At 38.5% G+C, this 23,635-nt stretch overlaps 1 protein-coding gene across 6 annotated transcripts in view; it reads right to left on the bottom strand.

Annotated features, from left to right (window-relative positions):
• PTPRM (protein tyrosine phosphatase receptor type M) overlaps positions 1-23,635 on the bottom strand; it is a 742,830-nt gene that overhangs the window by 404,375 nt on the left and 314,820 nt on the right. For all 6 annotated transcript variants that reach the window (XM_044382848.3, XM_026496000.4, XM_048218445.2 and 3 more), the window contains exon 5: positions 7,261-7,376. In XM_044382848.3, coding sequence (XP_044238783.1) covers positions 7,261-7,376 — 116 coding nt within the window. The remainder of the gene's footprint in view (positions 1-7,260; positions 7,377-23,635) is intronic.

The following is a 23,635-nucleotide window of genomic DNA, read 5'->3' as shown; positions in this document are numbered from 1 at the left end:
CCCCTTATAATCTATAAAGGAAACTAAAAGCCACAGAGAAAGGTTGACCAAACATACATTCCCTAACAAAAAAGCCAAGGCAACATCCACACACATGAATAGAATTTTAATTTTAAATTCTGATAAAAGCTATCACGTAAATTACGACATGATGTTTATGAATCCACAAGGAAATGTCTAGGCCTTTGTACTATGCAAGAGGCAGTATAGTTAAGAATGTACATTCTGGAGTTAGATGGCCTGGTTCAAATCCTAGCTCTTGTTACTAGCAATGTGCTGCTGGAAAAACTACCAAACCTTCCCAAGCCTGTTTCTTTTTCTATGGGCATATAAGAGAGTGCTCCTATGGACCAGTTCAGAGAAAAAAATGCCTGAACATAGCCTAGCAGGACACAGCAGTGCTCAGTAAATGGAGTTGTAATTTTTTTTTTATTTCAAACGTATCTCTTAAAGTCAGTGATATAAATACTAGCAATATAATTTATAATTTATTCATTCATAAATCAAATTCTACAGTAGGTCAGAGGACCTATTCTTACAAGAACCACTTTAAGTTACAAAAATCTAAAGATTTTCCTTTTCGTCTCTCAAAAAAGCCCCACGAAAGTCTAAAAATCTAGCTCAGAAAAGAAATATGAGAAATGTATTACACTGTGAAAAATACTGTTTTCACAATTGGGTAACTTATACCCAGTTAAGTGGAATTATATATCAAACTCTCAAAAGAAAAAAAAAGTCTCTAGGCTAACAACTACAAAAGTTTTAATCCTAAGTGAACATTATTCTTAGAAAATCAGTCTTCCCAATTTAAGAGCTCATACTGAATTACATGCCATTCCAAAAAAAAAAAAAAAAAAAAAAAGGAGTGAGGTGGGTTCATCTATCAATTACTATGACACAGGTCTGTTGTCATACTGAGGACTCAAACACATTGTCCTTGAGAGGTATATTTCTATTACCTTTAACTGAAGTCCTGTGGCAGGAATTTTTTTCTAAGGGGTGAATTAGAGAACAAAATTTTACAACAGAGGGGGGAAAAAAGCACCCAGGGGAAAGGTACAAGAAATAAAGGTTTAGAAAAGATGACATATTAATCACATTTGCTTCCAAAATTACTCTAACTCTGCATGATATTTGCTGCATACTCTGAAATAGCAAAAGGGACATCACTAGGTTCTATACGCCCCTTCTCTTGTCCAAACCGTCCCTTGGAGATGAACCGTATCCATCAAACAAGCATCCCAGGAAGACAGATTCTGTGTCTGTGTTTTGTGCCTGCTTTCCTGGTCCCACTATGGGCCTTTGAGACTCACCTGGAGGAGACTCATGATTTGTTCAGGCAGTCAGTAAACTAAGTGCCAGGAGCAGGTATCTCCTGCGTATTTGTTATGTGACAGGTACTATTCTAGCTGCTACACTGCAACCAGTGTTCTAATAGAGTACTTCGTAGTAACACCATCCAATTTCCTTTTCTATTTCTATGAACAGATGCATGTTATGAAAGCACTTAAACATGTTATTCTGGTGCCTTACTTCTAATGAACACTAAGCCCCGTTTGCTAAAAAAGTAAAATTCAATGATACTGTACTATGACAGTTCCAAAGTTAACACAGCTTATTTGGTTAGAAGACCACTATTATTTGAAAGACAAGTACAAGATGGAGAAAACTGTCCATGGGGCAAAATTTACTTATTTGTAAATATATATTTATAATTGACTTTCACTAGAAAATTAAACTGTATTTAATATATATCATAATAAATACATAATATATAATTGTGTTGGAGTTTCCTACCTTTTCTGGGCTTTCATTTTCTTTTCTTTTTCTTATTTTTTTAAAGATTTTATTTATTTATTTGACAGAGAGAGACAGCCAGCGAGAGAGGGAACACAAGCAGGGGGAGTGGGAGAGGAAGAAGCAGACTCCTAAGAGAGGAACCCGATGTGGGGCTCGATCCCAGAACGCCGGGATCACGCCCTGAGCCGAAGGCAGACGCTTAACGACTGACTGTGCCACCCAGGCGCCCCTGGGCTTTCATTTTCTCACTAACAAAATGAGGAATTCAATTTGAAGACTATTCCACATTCAGATATTACATAACTCTGTGATTCTAAAAAGTAAGCCATTGAAAAATGATAGGCGTCTCTAAGATCTGTGGAGAGAAAATTATTATTTTCCAGGTTTCCTTGGCCAACTACTATTCACCCAACTTGCACATGCCAATTCCTGGCTTGATCAAAGCTGCCATTCACCTACTGTCCAAAGGCATCTCTACTGCCTCCCCGATGTCTGCCATTTGTCGTGGAGGCTGAACCACTTTCATTTCCCACCCACTTCTGAGTTTGAGATAGTAGCCAAATGTTGCAGACCGAATGTTTGTGTCTCTCCCAAATTCACATGATCAAACCTAATCCCCAGTGTAATGGTATTGAGGTAGGGCCTTTGGGAGGTGATTAGGTTTAGATGAGGTCATCAGACTGACTCCCTCTTGATGGAATTGGTGTCCTTATAAGGGGATGCCTAGCCCAGAGCTCTCTCTCCCCATGTGAGGATGCAGTAAGAAGTCTGTCTATAAACCAGGGGGCTAGAGCCCTCACCAAAAACTGTACCATGATGGTACCCTGATCTTGGAATTCAGTTTCGAGAAGTGGGAGAAAAAAATTGTTTAAGCCACGCAGCCTGTGGTGGTTTGTTTTAGCGCCCCAAACCAACTGAGACACTAAGCACGAAGACGAAGGAATTGAGAGGAGCTTCCACGATGATCAAAAACGAACTAAATAGCAGAAGCTGCAAAAATGTCCAAACTATACCGACACAGGGGAAGAGGGCAAGGTGGCCCACGTTTCCTAGAAAACAACGTACACAAGCCATCTTCAGATTTATGATCATCAATACTAGCTTTGCAAATGTATTGGAAAGTTAAAATAGGTTTTATAAATATTAATTCTTAGGGGAAACAAGTATATTTGGGAAAATAAAATTTAAACTACTTAAGAAAGAACAAGAGTAATTTTAATATAATCACACATGGCTTAAGGGATTTTTAGGACTGCGTAAAAAAATATATATATATATAACTCAGAGATTGCCCATCAGCATATAATATATAAGTATGAAAAGAAGGACACCTAAATTCCATTTTCTCTTCTCTGTATCTTACATCTATACATATTCTAAGACATTTTCAAAATGTAGGCTCCATAGTGATCAGAAAGTTGATAATAACAGGCAATACTGTCACGTTTTGGGTACTCAAATGATTTTACACACACATTTCCCCTGAGTGTGTCCCACAGTTACAGTCCCTGCTGTATGTATATGTGTAGCATATCTGATAGCATACAGCAAGTATCTCAACAAATGCATTGCACATCACTTTTGCACTGCAAAGAGAGAACAGTTTTGTAGACGCAGTCTTCCTACTGTACATTGTCTGGAAGCTGTTTTAAGTCCTTTGCAGCTATACTAATGTACGCTTATGAACTGTGCTTTACTCTGTGGTTTGTATTCCAGAAAAACCAAAGCTATGTTGACAATAACCTGTAGTCCACAGATGAGACGGGGAAAATGTAAGCAGATGGGACACATCTGTTAATCATAAACATTTCTTCATTAGTGTCATCATCAGATTTATATGTGCTCTGTTTTTGTGAAAGGCTCTGACAGCAATCATATTTAATCTATATTTGAAACAAACCGCTGGCCATTTTCATAGAGGTGGATCAATATGGACATGTAATACATCGGACTTTTGTTTGTTTGTTTGTTATGATGGCTCCTTGGTGTTAATCACGTAATGTCAGTCACATCCAAGTTCTTCCAACAGAGTGTAAGTACATACTACCTATTCACCTAGAATTGGAATATGGGAAGATGTCATAGGAAAGTGGAATCAAGCAATAGTTGAGTAAAGGAAATACAGGTGTACTATGCCCAGCTATGCCATTTACCTTTGTGACCCTGAGCAATCCTGCACCTCAAACTCGTCTATAAAGGAAGTGTAAGACCATGGGATACACCCATGGAACTGTGCAAATGCCCACGGTAGAACTCAAAATATGGTCACACAAGTAACACAAATTATTATAAATGATGATACTCCAAAGCATTGATGGTCCTCAAATTAACAGGTATTATTAATTTCTAAATCTTGACTATTGCGACGATTCAAATGACAGAAAAGCCTAAAAAATTTTTTTCTCATTCATTTTCCTACCTGGATCTTAGAGTTACTTTGAGGATGCAAGTGACTTTGTATGCAGACAAGCATTTTTGAAACTGTGATAGCATTAGAGTAATGAAGAAATGCCCATATTTATATTTCTACACCCCAAAGCCCTGATCCATGAGTCCAGGTTTGTTTTTCCCCACAACTTCTAAAGAATAATCTCAGGGAAAGGCCAGGGCACAGGTGAGAGGGCAGGAGGGATCTATGAAACCATCACCTGCCACAAATCCTCCCTGCTACTGGAAGCCACTCTGCACAAATACAGTTTAATAGAAACCATTCTTGCAAGTGAAGGATGCTAGTCTTATTTCATTAGCTATTAATAAAATAAACATTTCCCCACAGGATGCCTACCCAACCAGAGGAAATAAATCATTTAACAGTAAAATTATTCCCACATCACAGAGATTCAGAAATGGCATGTCAGGTCCAGGACAAATGAAGTTTCACTTAGAATTTCAAAGTCACGACACCTCTGTTTTTATCATCCCTTTCAGGATATGACCACGTGGAAAACTGTAGGGCAATAGGTAGTCACCAATGCCAAGAAGGGCAAGACAAGATTGGGTAACAGACAAGAAAGGCATTAATGGATGGACTGTACAACAATTTATTGACACTAATGATCAAATCTAATGGAACAAAAGCAAGAGAGTCTGGGGACACGGGAAATTCAACATGACAGTCACATCAAGGCTACTGAATACAGGTATCTTGATACCTTGGCTTTTGCCTTTTCCTTTCCTGACTTGGGATGTGTGTTGTGCTTTGCTTCAGACTAGTAATTGTCAACCCCGGGCGCATCCTGGAGTCACCTAGGGAGCCCTGAATGCAGGGCTCTGCCATAGACCAATTAAATCAGAATCCTGGTGTAGACCAGGCATTTTTTTAAAAACTCCCCAAGTGATTCTAGTGGAGTGAGGGCTCAGACTTTGCATTTAGACCTGTTTTTCAAAACAGCAGCTAGTTTTCTCCCTAGACATGACAGAGCCTCTTTATTTTTTTTATTTTTTAATATTTTTTATTTAAATTCAATTAGCCAACATATAGTACTACATCATTAGAGTCAGATACAGATTCTCTTTAAAACAAAGTTTTCTACTTTGTAGCAGCAAGTAGTTAGAGATCCCCAAAGTCCAAGGCAATGCTGAAGTTCAACCAGGAGCATCCCACGCCCAGGACATTCGCAAAAACAAAAAGAGCAAATTGTATCCTCAACTTGCCTGTAAATTCTTGGAAATATCTAAGACTCCGCTGAGGCAAGAGTTTAGACTTTATATTATGTTCTCTGAAGTAACATTAACACAAATATCAGGAGCCCAAAACTATTCTCCATGAAAAATTAAGATTCCTAGAGATAAATCAAAGATGACAGGATAGTGTCATTTTGAAAAGGTAGTTAATGCCTTGTGGAAAATATCAATTAAAAATGTCTTTCTCATCAATTACCATGCACAGCCCATCTCGATCAAGCTAAAGACCAAACAACCACTAACTAAGAAAATAATTTTCAGTCTTCACATCAAGATCCGAAAACAACTAGGAGGTGGGATATAAAGGAAAAAACAAAGTCGAATACCGAAGATCAGGGTTGAGCTCAGTAGTCATGGCTGCAAATTTCCTACAGTAGCGAGTACAAAACTTTGAGAGAGAAACAAATAGTAAAGATGAATTTGGTGCATGCAGTCTCAGTCCTCTGCATACATTCCTCCTTGCTGGCCAGGACATGTTCTCACGGGGACAGCAGGAGATGAGAAAACAGTGACATCAAGGTAGAAGGGTGAGGAATTGTGCAGCAGGTCCAAGAGTATTTAAGAATCCTCCTTCAGAATGTATTCCCCAGTTGTCAACACATTACTGACTAATCCTGGGATGGTACATTTGGCCGGCTTCCATTTTCCTCAGAAGGGCAGGAATAAAAACGATCTTTTATTTCAGTCGTGATGATGAAAAGGCAAGAGGAATTTCAAAATTATAAAGTGTCACGCAAATGTGACATGTCACGATCACCATGACACTGCAGAAGAGGAGGGATGATAGGAGGTGGGGAGGCAATACGCAGAGGAAAGGTCAGCATGTGTGAAGTGGCAGTCGTGGGGGGACGGAACAGATACACAAAGGCGTTAAATCACGAAGCAGCTCAGGAGCAAACTAAAATAAATATACAATGAACCAAACTAAAAACCAACTACAAGACCTACAAGGAAAGAGGGGTGGGTGGGAATCCACAGAGTCACGGCAAAGAACGAGCAGCCTGCAGATCAATACATAAAAGGAGGAAACGAGAATGAAACTAGAGAATGCCGTGGGGTGGGGAGATGAAACTCAGAGCGTAAAGGAGCAGGTGGCATTCGGGTTAGAAAGGTCGGGTCACTTAATCCCACTCATTCTCTCAGAATTCTGGCGACTGTGGATACATCCATGAAACTATGTGCCAGGCAAAATACATACGGTGGAATTTGAAAGATCATAAAACAAGACACACAAATTATGATTACACTAAAAATGTCTACTGAAATACTCAAAAGATGTATTGTTAATTTCTAAGTTGAGCGTTTTTTTCTTGTGAGAATTAAAATGACAAAAAGGCCTATACGTGTGTGTGTGTGTGTGTGTGTGTGTGTGTGTGTGAGAGAGAGAGAGAGAGAGAGAGAGAGAGAGAGATGCTCTGGACAGTTCTCAAGAGAAACAGTAGGGGAGAGCTCTATACTGGGTACTTTACTATCGTGCTCTACAAGTAATTTGACAACCACATCGTCAAAGCAAGATGGCTAAGCAGAAGCAAAGGGAAAAAACAGAAATTTAAAGGAAAAAAAAAAGTTCTGTGAAGAACAGTAGGCATTATCTAGAACTCTTAGGAATCTCACAGTTTATCAGTAAAGAAGGAAAGGAACAGAGACAAGTCACAGCATCAATCGTCCATCAGCAACCCGACACTGAACTGGATCCCTGAGCCCTTCCCTGGGGCGGGGGGGCAGGCACTGCTGCCTCTGGACTCTCCCCGCCCCTGTGACGGGGAGTTACTGTACCTGCAACCAGAGCCTGTCGCCCGCCACGGTCCGGCCGATGGCGCTGCACTGGAAGGTGGCAAACTGGCCCGCGTTGACCTCCACGTTCTGAATCCGCAGGAAGTGGGGGGTTCTGGCTACATGGAGAGAGAGAGTTCAAGATATTAAAAGTGGCGATCTGTCACTTATATGTGTCTTTTTTGAATCTATCTGCAATTCGGGGCCCTTCCATTTTGTTTACCTTTGAAGAAAATGCGGCTTTTGCTTATAAGAATGCTTTCAAGATCCCATTAGGATTGTAAAAGGTATCACGGAAGGCTTTGGCGTACTCTGTGAAAAGCATTCTGGGATAGAACCAAGAAGAAAGAAGATCTTTTATTGTTCCTGCTGTGCAAATTATCATAGCTCAGCAGTCTTCTTGTAATAACAGATCTGTATTAATAAAGATTACACTGAAGCCTAATTGATGTTTTGAACAAAAACATATTAGATATTTATACTAGCAACATGAAAAGAACAGTAAGAAGTTAAATGATGTTGTCAAGGAAACTTTTTGAGCCAAGTACAAAGCTGTGCATAATATATATTTTAATACAACTAATTGGTATGCAGTATTACTTATGTAATATTTCCCAACTACCAAAAATACTATCCCCATAGACAGACGCTGTGGAATACTGCTGGGACTGCCATAGCATGGCAGTTTCTGCTGATTCTTACTCCCAGTTCAAGAAGAAAGAATGGTTCCAAATGCTGAACAACAGTAAGTCTCATAAGATACATTGTCCATGGGGGACAACCCTCTGAATAAAGGATAATTCTATTTGCTCGGAGAAGCACAGACCAAATACCTGCAACGGACTGAACACATGTGTGAAGGAACTGGCATGACAGGTCAGGAATTAAACTTTATGAATTTTATGATAACTTGTATTTTTTAGGAAAAAGTCTCTTATCACAGCAGTGATAAGGCAAAAGCAAGGGGCTGGGAAGAAGGTTAGGGAGTAGAAAAGGAAGAGAACAGGATGCTGGTATTTTCTGGGAGGGATGGATAAATCTGGACAATAATTAGAATAAATTTCTTATGCCTTGCCAGCTTGTCCTCACCATCAATGTGTCTTTAGGCCATGTCTAAACACCTTCAAAGAATGGTACCCCACTACTGAGTACTCAAACATGATAAACCAGCACTAATATTAGCCTGTGCAGAACATAATTAGGAATGGAAGTGGGTTACTACCAAGAACAAAGGGAAATGCATTTAAATATCAGTAACACACAGGAAAAGCCCATTACTACTTTGGAGGCCACTACTAATTCGAAAAATGTATTCATGATGCTTAGCATGCAGAATGTCCTATATAACTCCTAAAAAAGCAGCATAACTATGGGTCATTGTTTCTAATACTAATATATTAATTTGAAGCCCTAGGACCTATTTTTCATTAATCTAAATTGTCCTTGGCCAAGAATACCATGATGTTGTGGTTTTTAAAGACCTCTGTAAAAAGTCCCTAAATCAAATTTCTCTTCTAGTCTCTGTTCCCAAAAAAGCTGAAAGATGTTTTGCTTTTAGAAAATGGCAAAGGTGGGGCACCTGGGTGGCACAGCGGTTAAGCGTCTGCCTTCAGCTCAGGGCGTGATCCCGGCGTTATGGGATCGAGCCCCACATCAGGCTCCTCTGCTATGAGCCTGCTTCTTCCTCTCCCACTCCCCCTGCTTGTGTTCCCTCTCTCGCTGGCTGTCTCTCTCTCTGTCGAATAAATAAATAAAATCTTTAAAAAAAAAAAAAAAAGAAAAGAAAATGGCAAAGGTAACATGTTTTGAGCATTTATGTGCCAGAAACTTTTCCAATGAACATTCACAAATGTTCTGTGAGGTAGGTATGTTTTCCGTTTTGCAGATGGGGGAACTTGTGGGTTCTTGCCTAGTAAGTGTCAGAACCAGAGTGTGAACAGTTCCAAAGCCCAGGCACATTGAGTTGAATATCTATTTGTAAATTAATAATAAAATTATTAAAAATTAATAAAATACATGTTTAAAATTCATCAATGAATTCATATTATTTGAATTGATTTGTATTACTTAACTAAATTGATTTTATATTCTTTAAAACTGTTTACTTGCAATTTCAACTTCTGTAGATTTCTACTCTCCTATCCTCACCTCTGATACAAATGAACAAACGTTTGCTATACGAAAATTCCTAACAATTACTATTTTAGGTTGACCTACATTAGGGGTTCCCAATATCAATAGAAATCATTAAGAATTTGAGATTTGACCAAATTAATAGGACTACATCGGAAGCAAAAAAGCTGTCTGCTTGTCAAGGAAATATAAGCAAATGGAATATTCCTCTTCTTCAAATCCAACACAAGACGTCCATTATAGCACACCTGTCGGCAACTGGAAACTTTTTCGACTATTTTTCCGGTGTAAATAATTCTAAGCACATTACCCTCAGCCACCGGACATCACACTAGACTATGTACACTGCATCCAAGAAAGGAAGAAAGCTGGTGGAAGTGGAAACTCCGCTGCTCACTCGTGTGTTTGTCCAGCAGCAGATTACAGCTGCTTCACGGGAATTCCACGGTAGCTGATGAGAGCGCTCTGTGCTCTGCAGGCTTTCCGGACACACACACATGTACACACACACACACACACACACACACAGCCCTGCACTGCTGGCTCCCTAGGGAGCTGCAAAGGTACATTTCCTGTCAACCACCCTGAGCATTGGGGTCCCCTTTCAAGGGGTCTCCCAGTCGCACAGCCTCCGTCCATCTACAGAAACTGCTCTCCTCAGATTACCAGCAAGCCCCTAACCGGCCCAACAGCCTTTATTCCTTCCTCCTCCTGTCTCCAAAGAAGAAATGTTTTCAGCCACACTGATCTTCTTCCAAACCTTCCCCCAAAAAGCTTTCAAAATTCTACTTTCAGAGTCATTTTCCTGCAGCTTTTTCCTTTGTTCATTCTTCTTTGTGCTCCTCCCCTAGATGCAGATTTGTCTCAGAATCAGGACTCAGCTCGCTTCCCTTTCCAGAGTGTGTGTGCACCGGGCAGGTGTCCTCTACCCCCACAGTGCAATGTGAGACTCTTGGGAACAAGGAAGCTGTTACCCTGTCACCACACAATACTCCTGCTGGCCACAGAGGAAGTTCTCCATTATCAGGAAGCTTGGAGCCACTCCAGTTAACTGTGTGCCTCCGCAAGGGCAGACGAACCCTCCAGAGTCAGACCTGACATCACGCCACGCCCCAGACAGAGGGCATCCAGACCACAGACAACAACAAGCCGCTGTATTCGCCGTTGGTGAGCTGAGGGCTGGAGCCAGATCCACTGCTGGGGTCACACCAGGATGACAGCTCACAAGCCAGGCGCGCCCAGAGGCTGATAGATGCTACAGGGAACTGTTGTCCTAAGAACACAGTTTAAAAAAAATAATAAACTGAGGGTTGGGGGGGCGGCGCTGGGGGAATGTGCTAGCTCAGTGAAGGTAGTAAGGAGGGCACGTATTGCATGGAGCACTGGGTGTTATACACAAACAATGAATCATGGAACACTACATCAAAAACTAAAGATGTACTGTATGGTGACTAACATATAATAAAAAAAAAATCAGACCCTCTGTCCAATAAAGGAAAAACTGGGTCCTAGGGGAAAGGTAGGGGCAAATGAGAAAGACAGCTGACTTCAGATTTTGTGAGATGAACCCAGTATGCAGAAAGCACGGAGAGGCATGTTTCCCTAAGGGTGAAGAAGAGTTTTCAAACAGAGACTGCCAGAACATGGTAGCAGCTGGCTAGCGAGGCAGCCGTTTGTAGACACAGGGATTACAGTGGGCTGGGCAGAGAAGTGGGTAGACCAGGAGGTGGGGTGTCAGTTGCGACTGGCCTGCTACGGACTGTTGCCCGCTCTCAGCGGTTTGTTCAAGGCCAGATAAGGGCCCTTGTCACCTCCTCCGCCATTGCCTCGGTAGTGCTCCACCTGCAGTGATGGAGTCCTTGCTTGCTTTCTCCGTGAGTATTTTGGGTATGGGGGCTGTGTCTTCAGTGCCCTCTTTGGAGACCCCTCTTGCATCCATGGGTAAACCATAACCAGGCTTATGGTGTGAGTCACATTTAGAACGAGTATACTCTCTGAAGCTAGAACCCCAGGCTTCCTTGCGTAGAAGGTGTCCCTGGGGCTGGAAGCTCTTTCATCAGGTTTCGGTTTTGGTCCCTCTCTCCTCCCTGTTTCGTCCTGCTCCTCTCATGGGAACCACTCAGGCAGCTGGCGTGTCCCTTTCCAAGTCCCTGATGCCCACGTGCTCCCCCAGGACAGGGCTTCCTTTCCCATTGGCATGACTTTGAGAAGGATAATTTAGACCTTCAATGGTTCCTTTGAGAAAATCTCCCAGGCTGGCTCCCACGTACATTGAGCATCACCTCCACTTTCACGCTCCTGTGGATTGTTAAAGACAGATTGTCCTGCTCGTTTGACAGGTAGGACGCCTCACTGATGTTGCCCTCTCCTGTCCATCTCATGCCTCCTTCTGCTCATCTCTTGCTGAAGGCCACTGTAACAAGCTGGGTCCCTAAGACAAGGGTTTTGAGTGTGCGGCCATCTTTTATAACTTCTGGTAAAGGGGTGTGGTACCTGAGGTGCTATTGTGCTGTTTCACCCTACTTGGGTAAGCCCAGGGTCAGTTCTGAGCCTGTCCTAAAAGGTTGGGAAGCATTTTGAGTATCACTCCTGGTATTTCCTTACATAGTTAAGCTACTAAAAATTAAAAATCAAAAGGGTTTCCCCTAAAAATCCATTGCAAAACCCCCATGTGTTGCCCACGTACGTCTTAGGCCTTGCCTTCTTGCCCTGTGACCCACCTATGACTCCTCCTCTCCTTTGTCTCCCTCCCACCCCTCAAGGCCCCCAAGGATTTTCTCAAAATCCCTCTTGCTCTTCTTATGCACTACAAGTGAGTTCTCTTCAAGTTCTCAACCAGAAGGTCTAATCAAAGTACGTGGAGACAACACAGTTTAACGTCCCCTCTCCTCCTACAGATGCAAAAATGCAAGAAAGATTCCCTTCCCTGTAGTAACATTTCCTTTCCTGATATAACCATTAGAGATTTTCAGCCCTTCAAAGGCTTTTATACTTCTGAGTGGCACAAGGGGAAAGCTAACATACATTTAGTTTGAACATCAAGAGTACGCTTCCCATGGGCTAAAATCATTTACAAAAAATGAATTTCAAATCTTGAAATTTTTAATTTCACCCCTTATCTAGCATGGCAGGAGAATTTTGGAGGAGTAAGGGTGGGATACCCATATAGTTCTCTTTTTCTTTGTTGAAATACTATAGCGTGTTTCCACACTGCCTGAGAAATAGTATCATTCAATTTCCCCCAGACCTGAATGGCATCTGAAAACAACTTACCTGGGTCAACTTCACTTACACATTCTTCCTACTAATATGGTTAATATATTTAAAAATGTCCAAGATATTGGAAATCAATTGAATTCTTTTTCCTAGGATGTGTTTTTAAATAATTTATTTTTCTCTTTTAGAAAATATTATCAATAATAAACATTAAAAATAGAGAAGTATTTAATTTTTTAATCATATAAAATTTTATCTCTAAGAAGCAATTTTGGAAATATGCATGTATTTCTGCACACTGTTTTTAAAAAATGGAACGTATCCTGTAACCTATTGAGGAGACACACAGCATGTTGACCTAAAGCCTGGACAACCTGAGGAACGCTGGGAAACTGAACTTTGATTCATCCAGGAACATTCATAGAGATTATTTATTGCACTAGGTGAGAAGACAGATGAAAAGCTAAATCATGAGAATAGCTGAAAATGGGATAGGAATGGGGAGCGGTGGAATGAAGGTTAAAAAAAAAATTTGTTGGAACCAAAAAAGGAAGTTTCTAGCACTTGGTAGAATCCTCTCTCCGGGGACATATCATGGGCAGCTACGCTATTCATGGGTTGCTCTGGGGTCTCTGGTGGGAGCTTCTGGCTTTGCATTGTACTATCAGAACAACCCCCTGCCATTAAGAAAACTAAATACTCTCTAACATGGTTTATTGGTATCTTTCTCCCTTTTTGTGGTAACCATGCACTTAAAAAAAACTAACAAAATATTGTCAGCATTTTCCCATCTTAAATATACATCTAAAACTTTCTGAAAATCTGCCTGATACACATCGACGGTTCTCAACTGGGGCAATGGCACCCCCCAGGGAACATCTCACAATGTCTGGAGACATTTTCGGTTGTCACAACAGGGATGGAGAAGGTGGAGGTACTCTTGGTATCTAGTGAAAAGAGACCATGGATGGTGTGAAACATCCTGAAGTGCACAAGACAGCCCCCGCAAAAAAGAATCACCTGACCCAAAATGTCAATAGGGTCGAAGCTGAGAAGTCCTGAATACATGATAAAGACATACAAAAGTTTACTTGACCATCCTCTACTGTTGAACATTTGGGTTTCTTATACATAATGCCAAGATGAAAGTTTTCATAATTAAATCGTCATATAGACTTTCTGCTTTTTCCTTAGGATAAATTTTCAGAAATTGAATTTAGTAAGACAAAAGAAATGCATTTTAAAAAGACTTTTGATTATGCTAAGTGAAGTAAGTCAAGCAGAGAAAGACAATTATCATATGGTTTCACTCATTTATGGAACATAAGGAATAGCAGGGAGATCGGTAGGAGAAGGAAGGGAAGAAGGAAGAGAGGGTAAACAGAGGGGGAATGAACCATGAGAGACTATGGACTCTGGGAAACAAACTGAGGGCTTCAGAGGGGAGAGGGTTGGGGGAATGGGATAGGCTGGTGATGGGTAGTAAGGAGGGCATGTATTGCATGGAGCCCTAGGTGTTATATGCAAACAATGAATCATGGAACTTTACATCAAAACCTAGGAATGTACTGTATGGTGACTAACTCTCTACTAGCAGGGCATATAAAAGAGCTCTTTTCACCACACCATCAAAAATACCAAGTATTAATTTCTGTAATCTGTCTTGAGAAGCTCATGAAATATACGTACTCTGCTCTATCAGCTGACTTAATAATAATAAATAATGTGAATATCAGAACTGTCACTAGTTCTGCCACTGGGCTGTTCATCCACTGGGAAGCCCACCTCAGGAAGACTGCTTTCCTAGAGGTTCTGTTTCAAGCAATGGCTAACTGAACCAAAAAGAAAGACACAGAAAAACTCATTTATCAATACAGTAAGCAATACTTACTGCCTCCAGGGGGTTGTTTGTTAGGATACAACTTACATTTTTAATTTGGAGGCCAAAGATATGATTATGTGAAAGTCTGTCTTTGCCCCTGTTCTTAAAGATTTGTTGGACAGAATGAAAGTTATTACTTTTCCTGTAGAAGTATTTTGATCTTTAATACAGCTTTCTGAAAGACTGCCAGTGCATATTACTCACACAGTAAGGTTAAAGGTCTAAGGAATTTATACCTCTGTTCAAATTGTATTTTGGAAGGGCCCTTCCCTGGAATGGACTGTCTTTGGTTTGGGAAATAGCATTGCTTAGTTGAGAGAAAGACTGCCAGAAAAAAATAATCTAGCTAAGATAATAAAAGCCACAACTCAAATGAAAACCAGATGAACACATAATACAAACCTATTAAGCATAAACACTTTTATAAGCAACTTCTCCTTTTCAGATGAAAGATAATTAATTGACCTAAATGGAAGATAGTAACTCATCCACCAGGGTGAACAAGACAAAAGGACTGTGGAATTCTATTATCCAGATCAGTTTCTTCTAAGAACACAGAAGTCAAAATTTCTAATAATACTGTTGTAAGTTTTTTTCAATAAATGTTAAAGGCCTATATCATCTTTCCAAAGTTTTAAGATGCCTGGATCCTCCCTGTCCAGTGATGTGAATTCTAGAAGTGTTTTCAAATGGGAAGGCTGACACTATTTTAAGATTTGGATTTCTGCCACATGTGCTCAAACATTCAAGCATCAATATTTCAGCCCCTTACTACCTCTGAACAGAAGCAAAAGTTCTTTAACCCAAGTCTTAGTGGATATATATAATTTGTAAAACAGGGATTTAAAAAAAAAGTACTAAAAAAAAAAAAGTACTTATCACATAGGGTTGGGAAAAAGATTAAACAAGATGAAGCCAGGAAGGTATTCTGTGTGCCTGGTACCCTCAAAAATGTTCATTACTATTTAAAATAACTAATCTATCACTGGAAACTGGAAAAGATCCCAAGAAAAAAAGCTCTACAGCCAGAAAAGTTTTGATCCCATGCTGAGCTGTATGCTCAGAACCCTGCCAAACTATCTTAATTGTAACACCAGGTATAGCACCGTTAGAGTAGAAAATTTCAATCTATCCCATATTCAAAGAGAAAAATTCTTTCTCTCTCTCCAAATTTATAGGCCCATTCGTCTCCTGGATACCCTTTCAAAATGCAATGCCAGCTCTCTTCTAAAATCTGCAGGAGTTCTAAAAACTAAATATCTTCCATGAAGATCAAACAGGATTTTTACTACAACTCTCCTATTTTCTCATCTTTGCCATATTCTGTTGCTTCTTATTAAGAAAACTGTTGTTAAAAGAATAGAGATTTTCAGGTATTAATCTCAAATCAAACTTTGATCTCAAAGCCAAGAACTATTGGCCACGATGCAAATCATTTTGTAGATGTTTCATATTATTGATCCTTCAAAGCCTGCACAAAATGCTAACAACAAAATCAAAGAACGGTAATTTGCGAGATCAAAGTGCAGACTGAAGCCGGCAAAAGAGGACTGGGTCCTGACCCTTTCTTATTTTCATTTGCATTTTAATGTAATGGCATAGGTTGAAATGAACTGGAGGCATTCCCAAACTGCCAGAACAATCAATCAACTCTTTTATTCCTGTAGCATGTCTTCACAAACAAGGAAGCCAACCTCTGCCTAAGGAATGGCCTGGGACTGCCCACATTGAGACACAGTACATTTTGCAAACATTTTTCTTTTTAAATTTTTAGATGGACGTTGCTAAATCACCCCACGTAAGTAATCGATCAGTTTAGCTACTTAATCTGTTGCTAACTTATTTTAGTGGATCCATCAGGATGGAGTGCCTAAAAATAGTAATAACAGCTCACGTTTATTGAGCTCTTAGAATGTGCCAAGCACTGTTCTAAGTTCTTGATGTTCATCAACTCATTTAATCCTCACATTTACCCCACTGAGTTAACCATCATTGTTATTATCATCCCCATTATACGAATGTGTGTATAGGGCCAAAGAGGCCAAGTAACTCTTATGATAGAAGCAGGAAGCTTTGCTCTGCACTGGTTACAGGACCAAACTTTTTTTTTTTTTGCTTGAAAGATAAAGATGGATCTTAGTGAAATAATTTTTCAAGTGGCAAAACAGACTTAACATTCTTATCATAGAAAAATAAGTTAGGTACTATATACAAGTAACTTTTATAAGTCACTCATATCTTAAAGAAGAACGACTGATATTTGGGGGGAGAAAAATCCAAGTTAGGTTCCTGTGTGTTTAAAATGAAATGTCAGTTCTGAATACCATGCGCCTCTCAGTCAAAGCATGTGATCTGTCATTACTCAACAGAATGTAATTCAGAAAACAATTCTATTTTTTTGTCACTATTATTCTTATTTTACTCATACTGCTTATAATGTCTTCATAAACAATCTAAATTTAGAAATAGGCAAGCAATATGTGGATATGCAAATAAATCAGTGAGGGAAAAAAATAATTTTATTTTATAAAATAAGAATGATTTTGAACCTGGGATGCTATATTATGAAGTCAGCATTTCTTAAATGTTAAAAAAAAATTGCTAACTTATTTCATATTCAAAAGTAGTAAAATACCATAGTACTGGATTTTATATACACTTTATGTAATATATGGCATGTGGGTTTTTGTTTTCAATCTTTTTCAACAGGTAACCTACTAAATGAAAGAAGACATTTGAAAATGATATATCCAATAAGGGGTTAATATTCAAAATATATAACGAACTCTTACAACTCAACACCAAAAATACCTAATAAACTGATTAAAAATAGGTGGAGGACCTGAATAGACATTTCTCCATAGAAGACATACAGATGGCCAACAAACACATGAAAAGATGTTCAATATCACTGATCATCAGGAAAACACAAATCAAAACCACAGTGTGAGATACCATCTCACACCAATCAGAATGGCTAGTATGAATAAGACAAGAAATAACAAGGGTTGGCATGGATGTGGAGGAAAGGGAACCCCTGAGCACGACTGCTGGGAACTGGTGGGGCTAATCTGTGACAACATGCATAGATATACAGAGTATTATGCTAAGTCAAATGAGTCAGGCAAAAAAAGATAAATACCATGTGATTTCACATATATGTTTAATCAAAAAACAAAACAAACAAAATAGAAACAGACTCATAAGTACAGAAAACAAACGGTGGTTGCTGAAGGGGAGTGGGAGAATGGATGAAATAGATTAAGAGGAATGAATTTCCAGTTTTAAAGTAAACAAGTCACAGGGATGAAAGTACAGCATAAAAAATGTAGTCTATAATACTTTAATATTTTTTATGGCTACAGATGGTAACTATGCTTATTGTGAGCATTGAATAACGTACAGAATTATCTAATCACTATGTCGTACACTTGAAACTAATACAACATTGTATGTCAACTATACTTTAATAAAAAAAAATGCCAAAGGGAGTTCTTTGAGTGGAAGTAAAAGAATGCTAATTAACATCATAAAAATATAAAAAGGTAGGATAAATCTCACTGGTAATGGTAAATTTATAGTCATAGTTAGATTTTGCAATATGGTAATAGTGGTACATAACTCATTTACAGCTCTAAAAGTTATTTAAAAAATATAGTAAAAATAACTATAAATAGAATGATCTGTTGTTAGTTACACAATATAAAAAACATATAAATTTTAACAACAGAACCTATTTGTGATAACCTAAAGTATGAGGAGGAGGAGATGTAAAATTGTAAAGCTTCCAAATTCTATTAAAGGTAAGTTGTTGTCAGTTTAAAATAGGGTGTTGTAAGTTTAAGATATTTTATGTAAGCTTTATGGGAATTATATAGAAAAATTTTGTAGTAATTCACGAAAGAGCAAAACAAAGAAGTCAAAGCATATTAAAACCAAAAACATCGAAACACACAAAAATGACACCAGAATCAGAAACAAGGAAAAATAGATCTACAAAGCAACCAGAAAGAAATTAACAAAATGGAAATAGTTCTTTCCTGTCAATAGTTACAATAAATATAAATGGATTAAAAGACACAGAATGTCTGAAAAGATAAAAAACAAAAACAAGATCCAACAACGTGCTGCCTACAAGAGAAGCACTTTAGCCTTAAAGACACACATAGCCCTGGATGTTATACACAACTAATGAATCGTTTAACACTACATCAAAAACTAATGACGTACTATATGTTGGCTAGCTGAACATGGAAAAAAAAAAAAGACACGCATACGATGAGAGTGAAGAGATGGAAAAAGACATTTCAAGCAAATGGTAACCAAAGAAAAAAGAAAAAGGAAAAGAAAAAGAAAGAAAAAGAAAAGAAAATCAGGAGTAACTATACTTAGACAAGACAGACTTTAAGTTAAAAATGATAAAACGAGGCAAAGAAAGTCATTATGTAATGACAAAGGGGCCTACTACATCAAGGAGCTATAAAAATTAGAAGTAACAAGAAGATGTATGTACACCATGGTGAAGCAGCGACATACAAAAGCAAAAACTTCTAGAAACAAAAGGAGAAATAAACAGTAACATAATAATAGTTGGGGATTTTAACACCCCACTCTCAACAATGGACAGAGCATGTGGTCACAGAATCATTAAGGAAACAGCAGACTTGCACAACACTATAGACCAAACAGACCTAACAAGCATACATAAAACATTCTATCCAACAACAGCAGAATATACATTCTTCTCAAGCATACACAGATTATTTTCTAGGATAGACCATATGTTAAGCCACAAAACAAGTCTTAGCAAATTTAAGAAGATTGAAATGGTACCAAGAATCTTTTCTGACCACAACGGAATGAAACTGGAAATCAATAACAAGACGAAAACTGGAAAATTCATGAACACATGGAAATTAAACTACTCCCTCCTGAACAACAAATGGATCAAAGAAACATTAAAGGGGAGAAAAGATTTCTTTAGATAAACAAAAATGGAAAAACAAAATATCAGAACGTGTGGGATGCAGCAAAAGTAGTTCTAAGAAAAAAAAAATAAAAAAATAAAAAAAAAAAAAAAGTAGTTCTAAGAGGGAGCTTCGTAGCCATATATGTCTACTTAAGAAGCAAAAAGGATCCTAAATATACAACCTAACTCTACATCTTAAAGAACTAGAAAAAGAACAAACTGAGCCCAAAGTTAGCAGAAAAAAGGAAACAACAAAGATTAGAGCAGAAAAAACAAAGAACAGAAAACATTAGAAAAGATTAGCTAAACTAAGAGTTCGTTCTTTCAAAAGATAAACAAAATTGACAAATACTTAGGTAGACTAACCAAGTTAAAAAAGAGCGGACCCAAAGCAACAAATTGTAAATGAAATAGGAGACATTACAACTGATACCACAGTAATTCGAAGGGTTATAGGAGGCTACCAAAAACAACTTTTATGCAAGAAAAACTTTTATGCCAACAAACTAAACAACCTAGAAGAAATGGAAAAAAATTCATAGAAACATAGAGCTTACCAAGACTAATTCCTGAAGAAATAGAAAATTTTAATAGACCAATTATGAGTAAGGAGATGAATCCGTTAACCAAAAATCTCTCAATGAAGAAAAGCCCAGGACTAAAGGGCTTCACCACTGAATTTTACCAAACATTTAAGGAAGAATTAACACCAATCCTTCTCAGACTCTTCTACAAAATAGAAGAGGAGGAAATAGTCCCAAACTCATTTTATGAATCCAGCATTTTCCTGATACTAAAACTAGAAAAGAATGCTACTAAAAACAAAACAAAAGGAAACAACTACAGGCCAGGATCCATGATGACTGTAGATGAAAACATTCTCAATAAAATATTGGCAAACCAATTCAGCAGCACATTAAAAGGATCATACACCTTGATCACGGGAAATTTATTCCTAGGATGCAAGGGTAGTTTAACATATGCAAATCAATCAATATGATTGTTTCACATTAATAGAATGAAGAAAAAGAATCATATGATCATCTCAATAGATGCAGAAAAAGCAATGGACAAAATTCAATATCCATTCATGATAACAACTCTGAACAAATTATACATAGAAGGAACATATGTCAGCACAATAAAGGTCACATATGACAAGCCCACAGATAATACTACACCAAATGGTGAAATGTTGAAAGCTTTTCCTCTGAGATTAGAGTAAGACAAGATTGCCATTTTCACCACTTCTGGTCAACACAGTTCTAGAAGTCTTAAGTAGGGCAATCAGACAAGAAAAAGAAATAAAAGTTATCAGAATGAGAGAGAGAGAGAGAGAGGGAGAGGGAGAGGGAGAGGGAGAGAGAGAGAGAGAGAGAGAGAGAGAGAGAGAAAGAAAGAAAGAAAACTATCCTTATTTGCAGATAACATATTTTATATAGAAGAAAAGCTAAAGACTCAACAAAAAAACTATTACATCAATGAATCCAGTAAAGTCCCAGAGTACAAAATTAACATATAAAATTGAGTAGTATTTCTATACACTGACAACAAATTTTCTGAAAAAGAAATAAAGCAATCAATCTCATTTACAATAGCATCAAAATCAATACAATACACAGGGATAAATTTAGCTAAGGAGGTGAAAGCTCTCTACACTGAAAACTATAAGACACTGATGAAAAAAATTTTAGAAAATACAAATAAATGGCAAGGTAGCCCGTGTTCATAGACTGTAAATTAATATTTTTATTTTTTATTATTTTTAATTATTTTTTATTATGTTCAGTTAGCCAGAATATAGTATATCATTAGTTTCTGATGTAGTGTTCGACAATTCATTAGCTGCGTATATCACCCAGTGCTCATCACAACACGTGCCCTCCTTAATACCCATCACTCTGTTATCCTATCCCTTCACCCCTCTCCCCTCTGTAATCCCCAGTTTGTTTTCTGGAGTCCAGAGGCTCTCATGGTTAATCTCCCTCTCTGATTTCTTCCTGTCCAGTTTTCCTTCCCTTCCCCTGTGGTCTTCCATGCTATTCCTTATGTTCCACATATTAGTGAAACCATATAATTGTCCTTCTCTGCTTGACTTAATTTCACTCAGCCTGAGCTCCTCCAGTTCTATCCACGTTGATGCGAATGGCTGGTATTCATCCTTTCTGATGGCTGAGTAATACTGCACTGTATATATGGACCACATCTGCTTTATCCATTCATCTGTCGAAGGGCATCTCGGCTTCTTCCACGGTTTGGCTATTGTGGACATTGCTGCTATGAACGTGGGGTGCATGCACCGTTTCTTTTCACTACATCTGTATCTTTGGGGTAAATACCTAGTAGGCAATTGCTGGGTTGTAAGGTAGCTCTACTTTTATTATGTTTTAAAGATTTTTTAATTTACTCTTTTAAGTGACAGAGTGAGAGCACGAACAGAGGGAAGGGTCAGAGGGAGAGGGAGAAGCAGACTCCCCACTGAGAAGGGAGCCTGAGGCCAGGCTTAATCCCAGGACCCTGGGATGATGACCCGAGCCAAAGGCAGACACTCAACTGACTGAGCCATCCAGGCATCCCAAGAATTAATATTTTTAAAATGTCGATACTACCAAAAGCCATCTATAGATTCAATGCAAATGTTACTGAGATTCCAGTAGCATTTTCTTTAAGGAGTAGAAAAAAAAAAAAAACACTCCTAAAACTTATATGGAACCGCAAAAGACCCTGAATATCCAGAGCAATCCTGAGAAAGAACAAAGCAGGAGGCACCACATTTCTTGATTTCAAGCTACACTATAAATCTATAGTCATCAAAATGGCATGGTACTGACATAAAAACAGAGAAACAGACGAATGGAACAGAATTGAGAGCCCAGAAATATACCCAGCATACACAGTCAACTGATTTTAAAAAAGGAAGTCAATACTCAATGGAAAAAAGACAGTATTTTCAATAATGGAACTGGGATAAATGGATATTCACATGTATAAGAATGAAATCTGACCCGTATCTTATACCATACACAGAAATTAATTTGAAATGGATTAAAGACTTAAATGTGAGACCTGAAACCTGAAACTCCGAGACAGAAACAAAGGAATACAGCTCCTTGGCATGGATCTTAATAATCACTCTTTAGATATGACACCTAAAGCACAAGAAAAGAACAAAAATTAAACATGTGAGACTACATCGAACTGAAAACTTCTGCTCAACAAAATAAGCTATCAATGAAGTGAAATGACAACCTTATGGAATGGGAAAAATATTTGTAAACCATATATATGACGAGGATTTAATATCCAAACTGTATAAAAAAAACTCATACAACTTAATAGCAAAAAAATGACAATAACCTAATGAAAAAATGGACAAAGGACCTGAATAGATATCTCTTCAAAATATATGAAAGATCAATAGGTGCATGAAAACAAAAGATGCTCAACATCACTAGTCATTAGAGAAATGCAAATTAAAACCACAATGAGATATCACCTCATGCCTGTTAGAAGGACCAGCATCAAAAATACAAGAGGTGGGGCGCCTGGGTGGCGCAGTCGTTAGGCGTCTGCCTTCGGCTCAGGGCGTGATCCCGGCGTTCCGGGATCGAGCCCCACATCGGGCTCCTCCGCTGGGAGCCTGCTTCTTCCTCTCCCACTCCCCCTGCTTGTGTTCCCTCTCTCGCTGGCTGTCTCTCTCTGTCAAATGTATAAATTAAAAAAAAATTCAAGAGGTAACACATACCAGTATTGATGTGGCGAAAAGGCAATACTGATGGGAATGTAAATTGGTGCAGCCACTGGAAAACAGTATGGAGGGTCCTCAAAAAAAAATAAAAATAGAGCTACCTTATGATCCAACAATTCTGCTTCTAGCAATTTGTCCAAAGGTACTGAAAACACTAACTGGAAGAGATATCTGCACCCTCGTGTTCACAGCAGCGTTATTTACGACAGCCAATACATGGAAACAGCTTAAGTTTCTATCAACTGATAAGTGGATAAAGAAGTTGTGGAACATATATACAATGGAATATTATTCAGTTATAAAACACAAGGAAATTCTATCACTTGTGACAACATGGATGGACCTCAAGGGCATTACGCTAAGTGAAATAAGTCAGAGAAAGACCAATACTGTACGATTTCATTTACATATGGAATCTAAAAGGAAACAA

The sequence above is a fragment of the Ursus arctos genome, unplaced genomic scaffold (genome assembly GCF_023065955.2).
Source record: "Ursus arctos isolate Adak ecotype North America unplaced genomic scaffold, UrsArc2.0 scaffold_17, whole genome shotgun sequence".
NCBI lineage: Eukaryota > Metazoa > Chordata > Mammalia > Carnivora > Ursidae > Ursus > Ursus arctos.
This window is presented reverse-complemented; position numbering and strand designations above follow the sequence as displayed.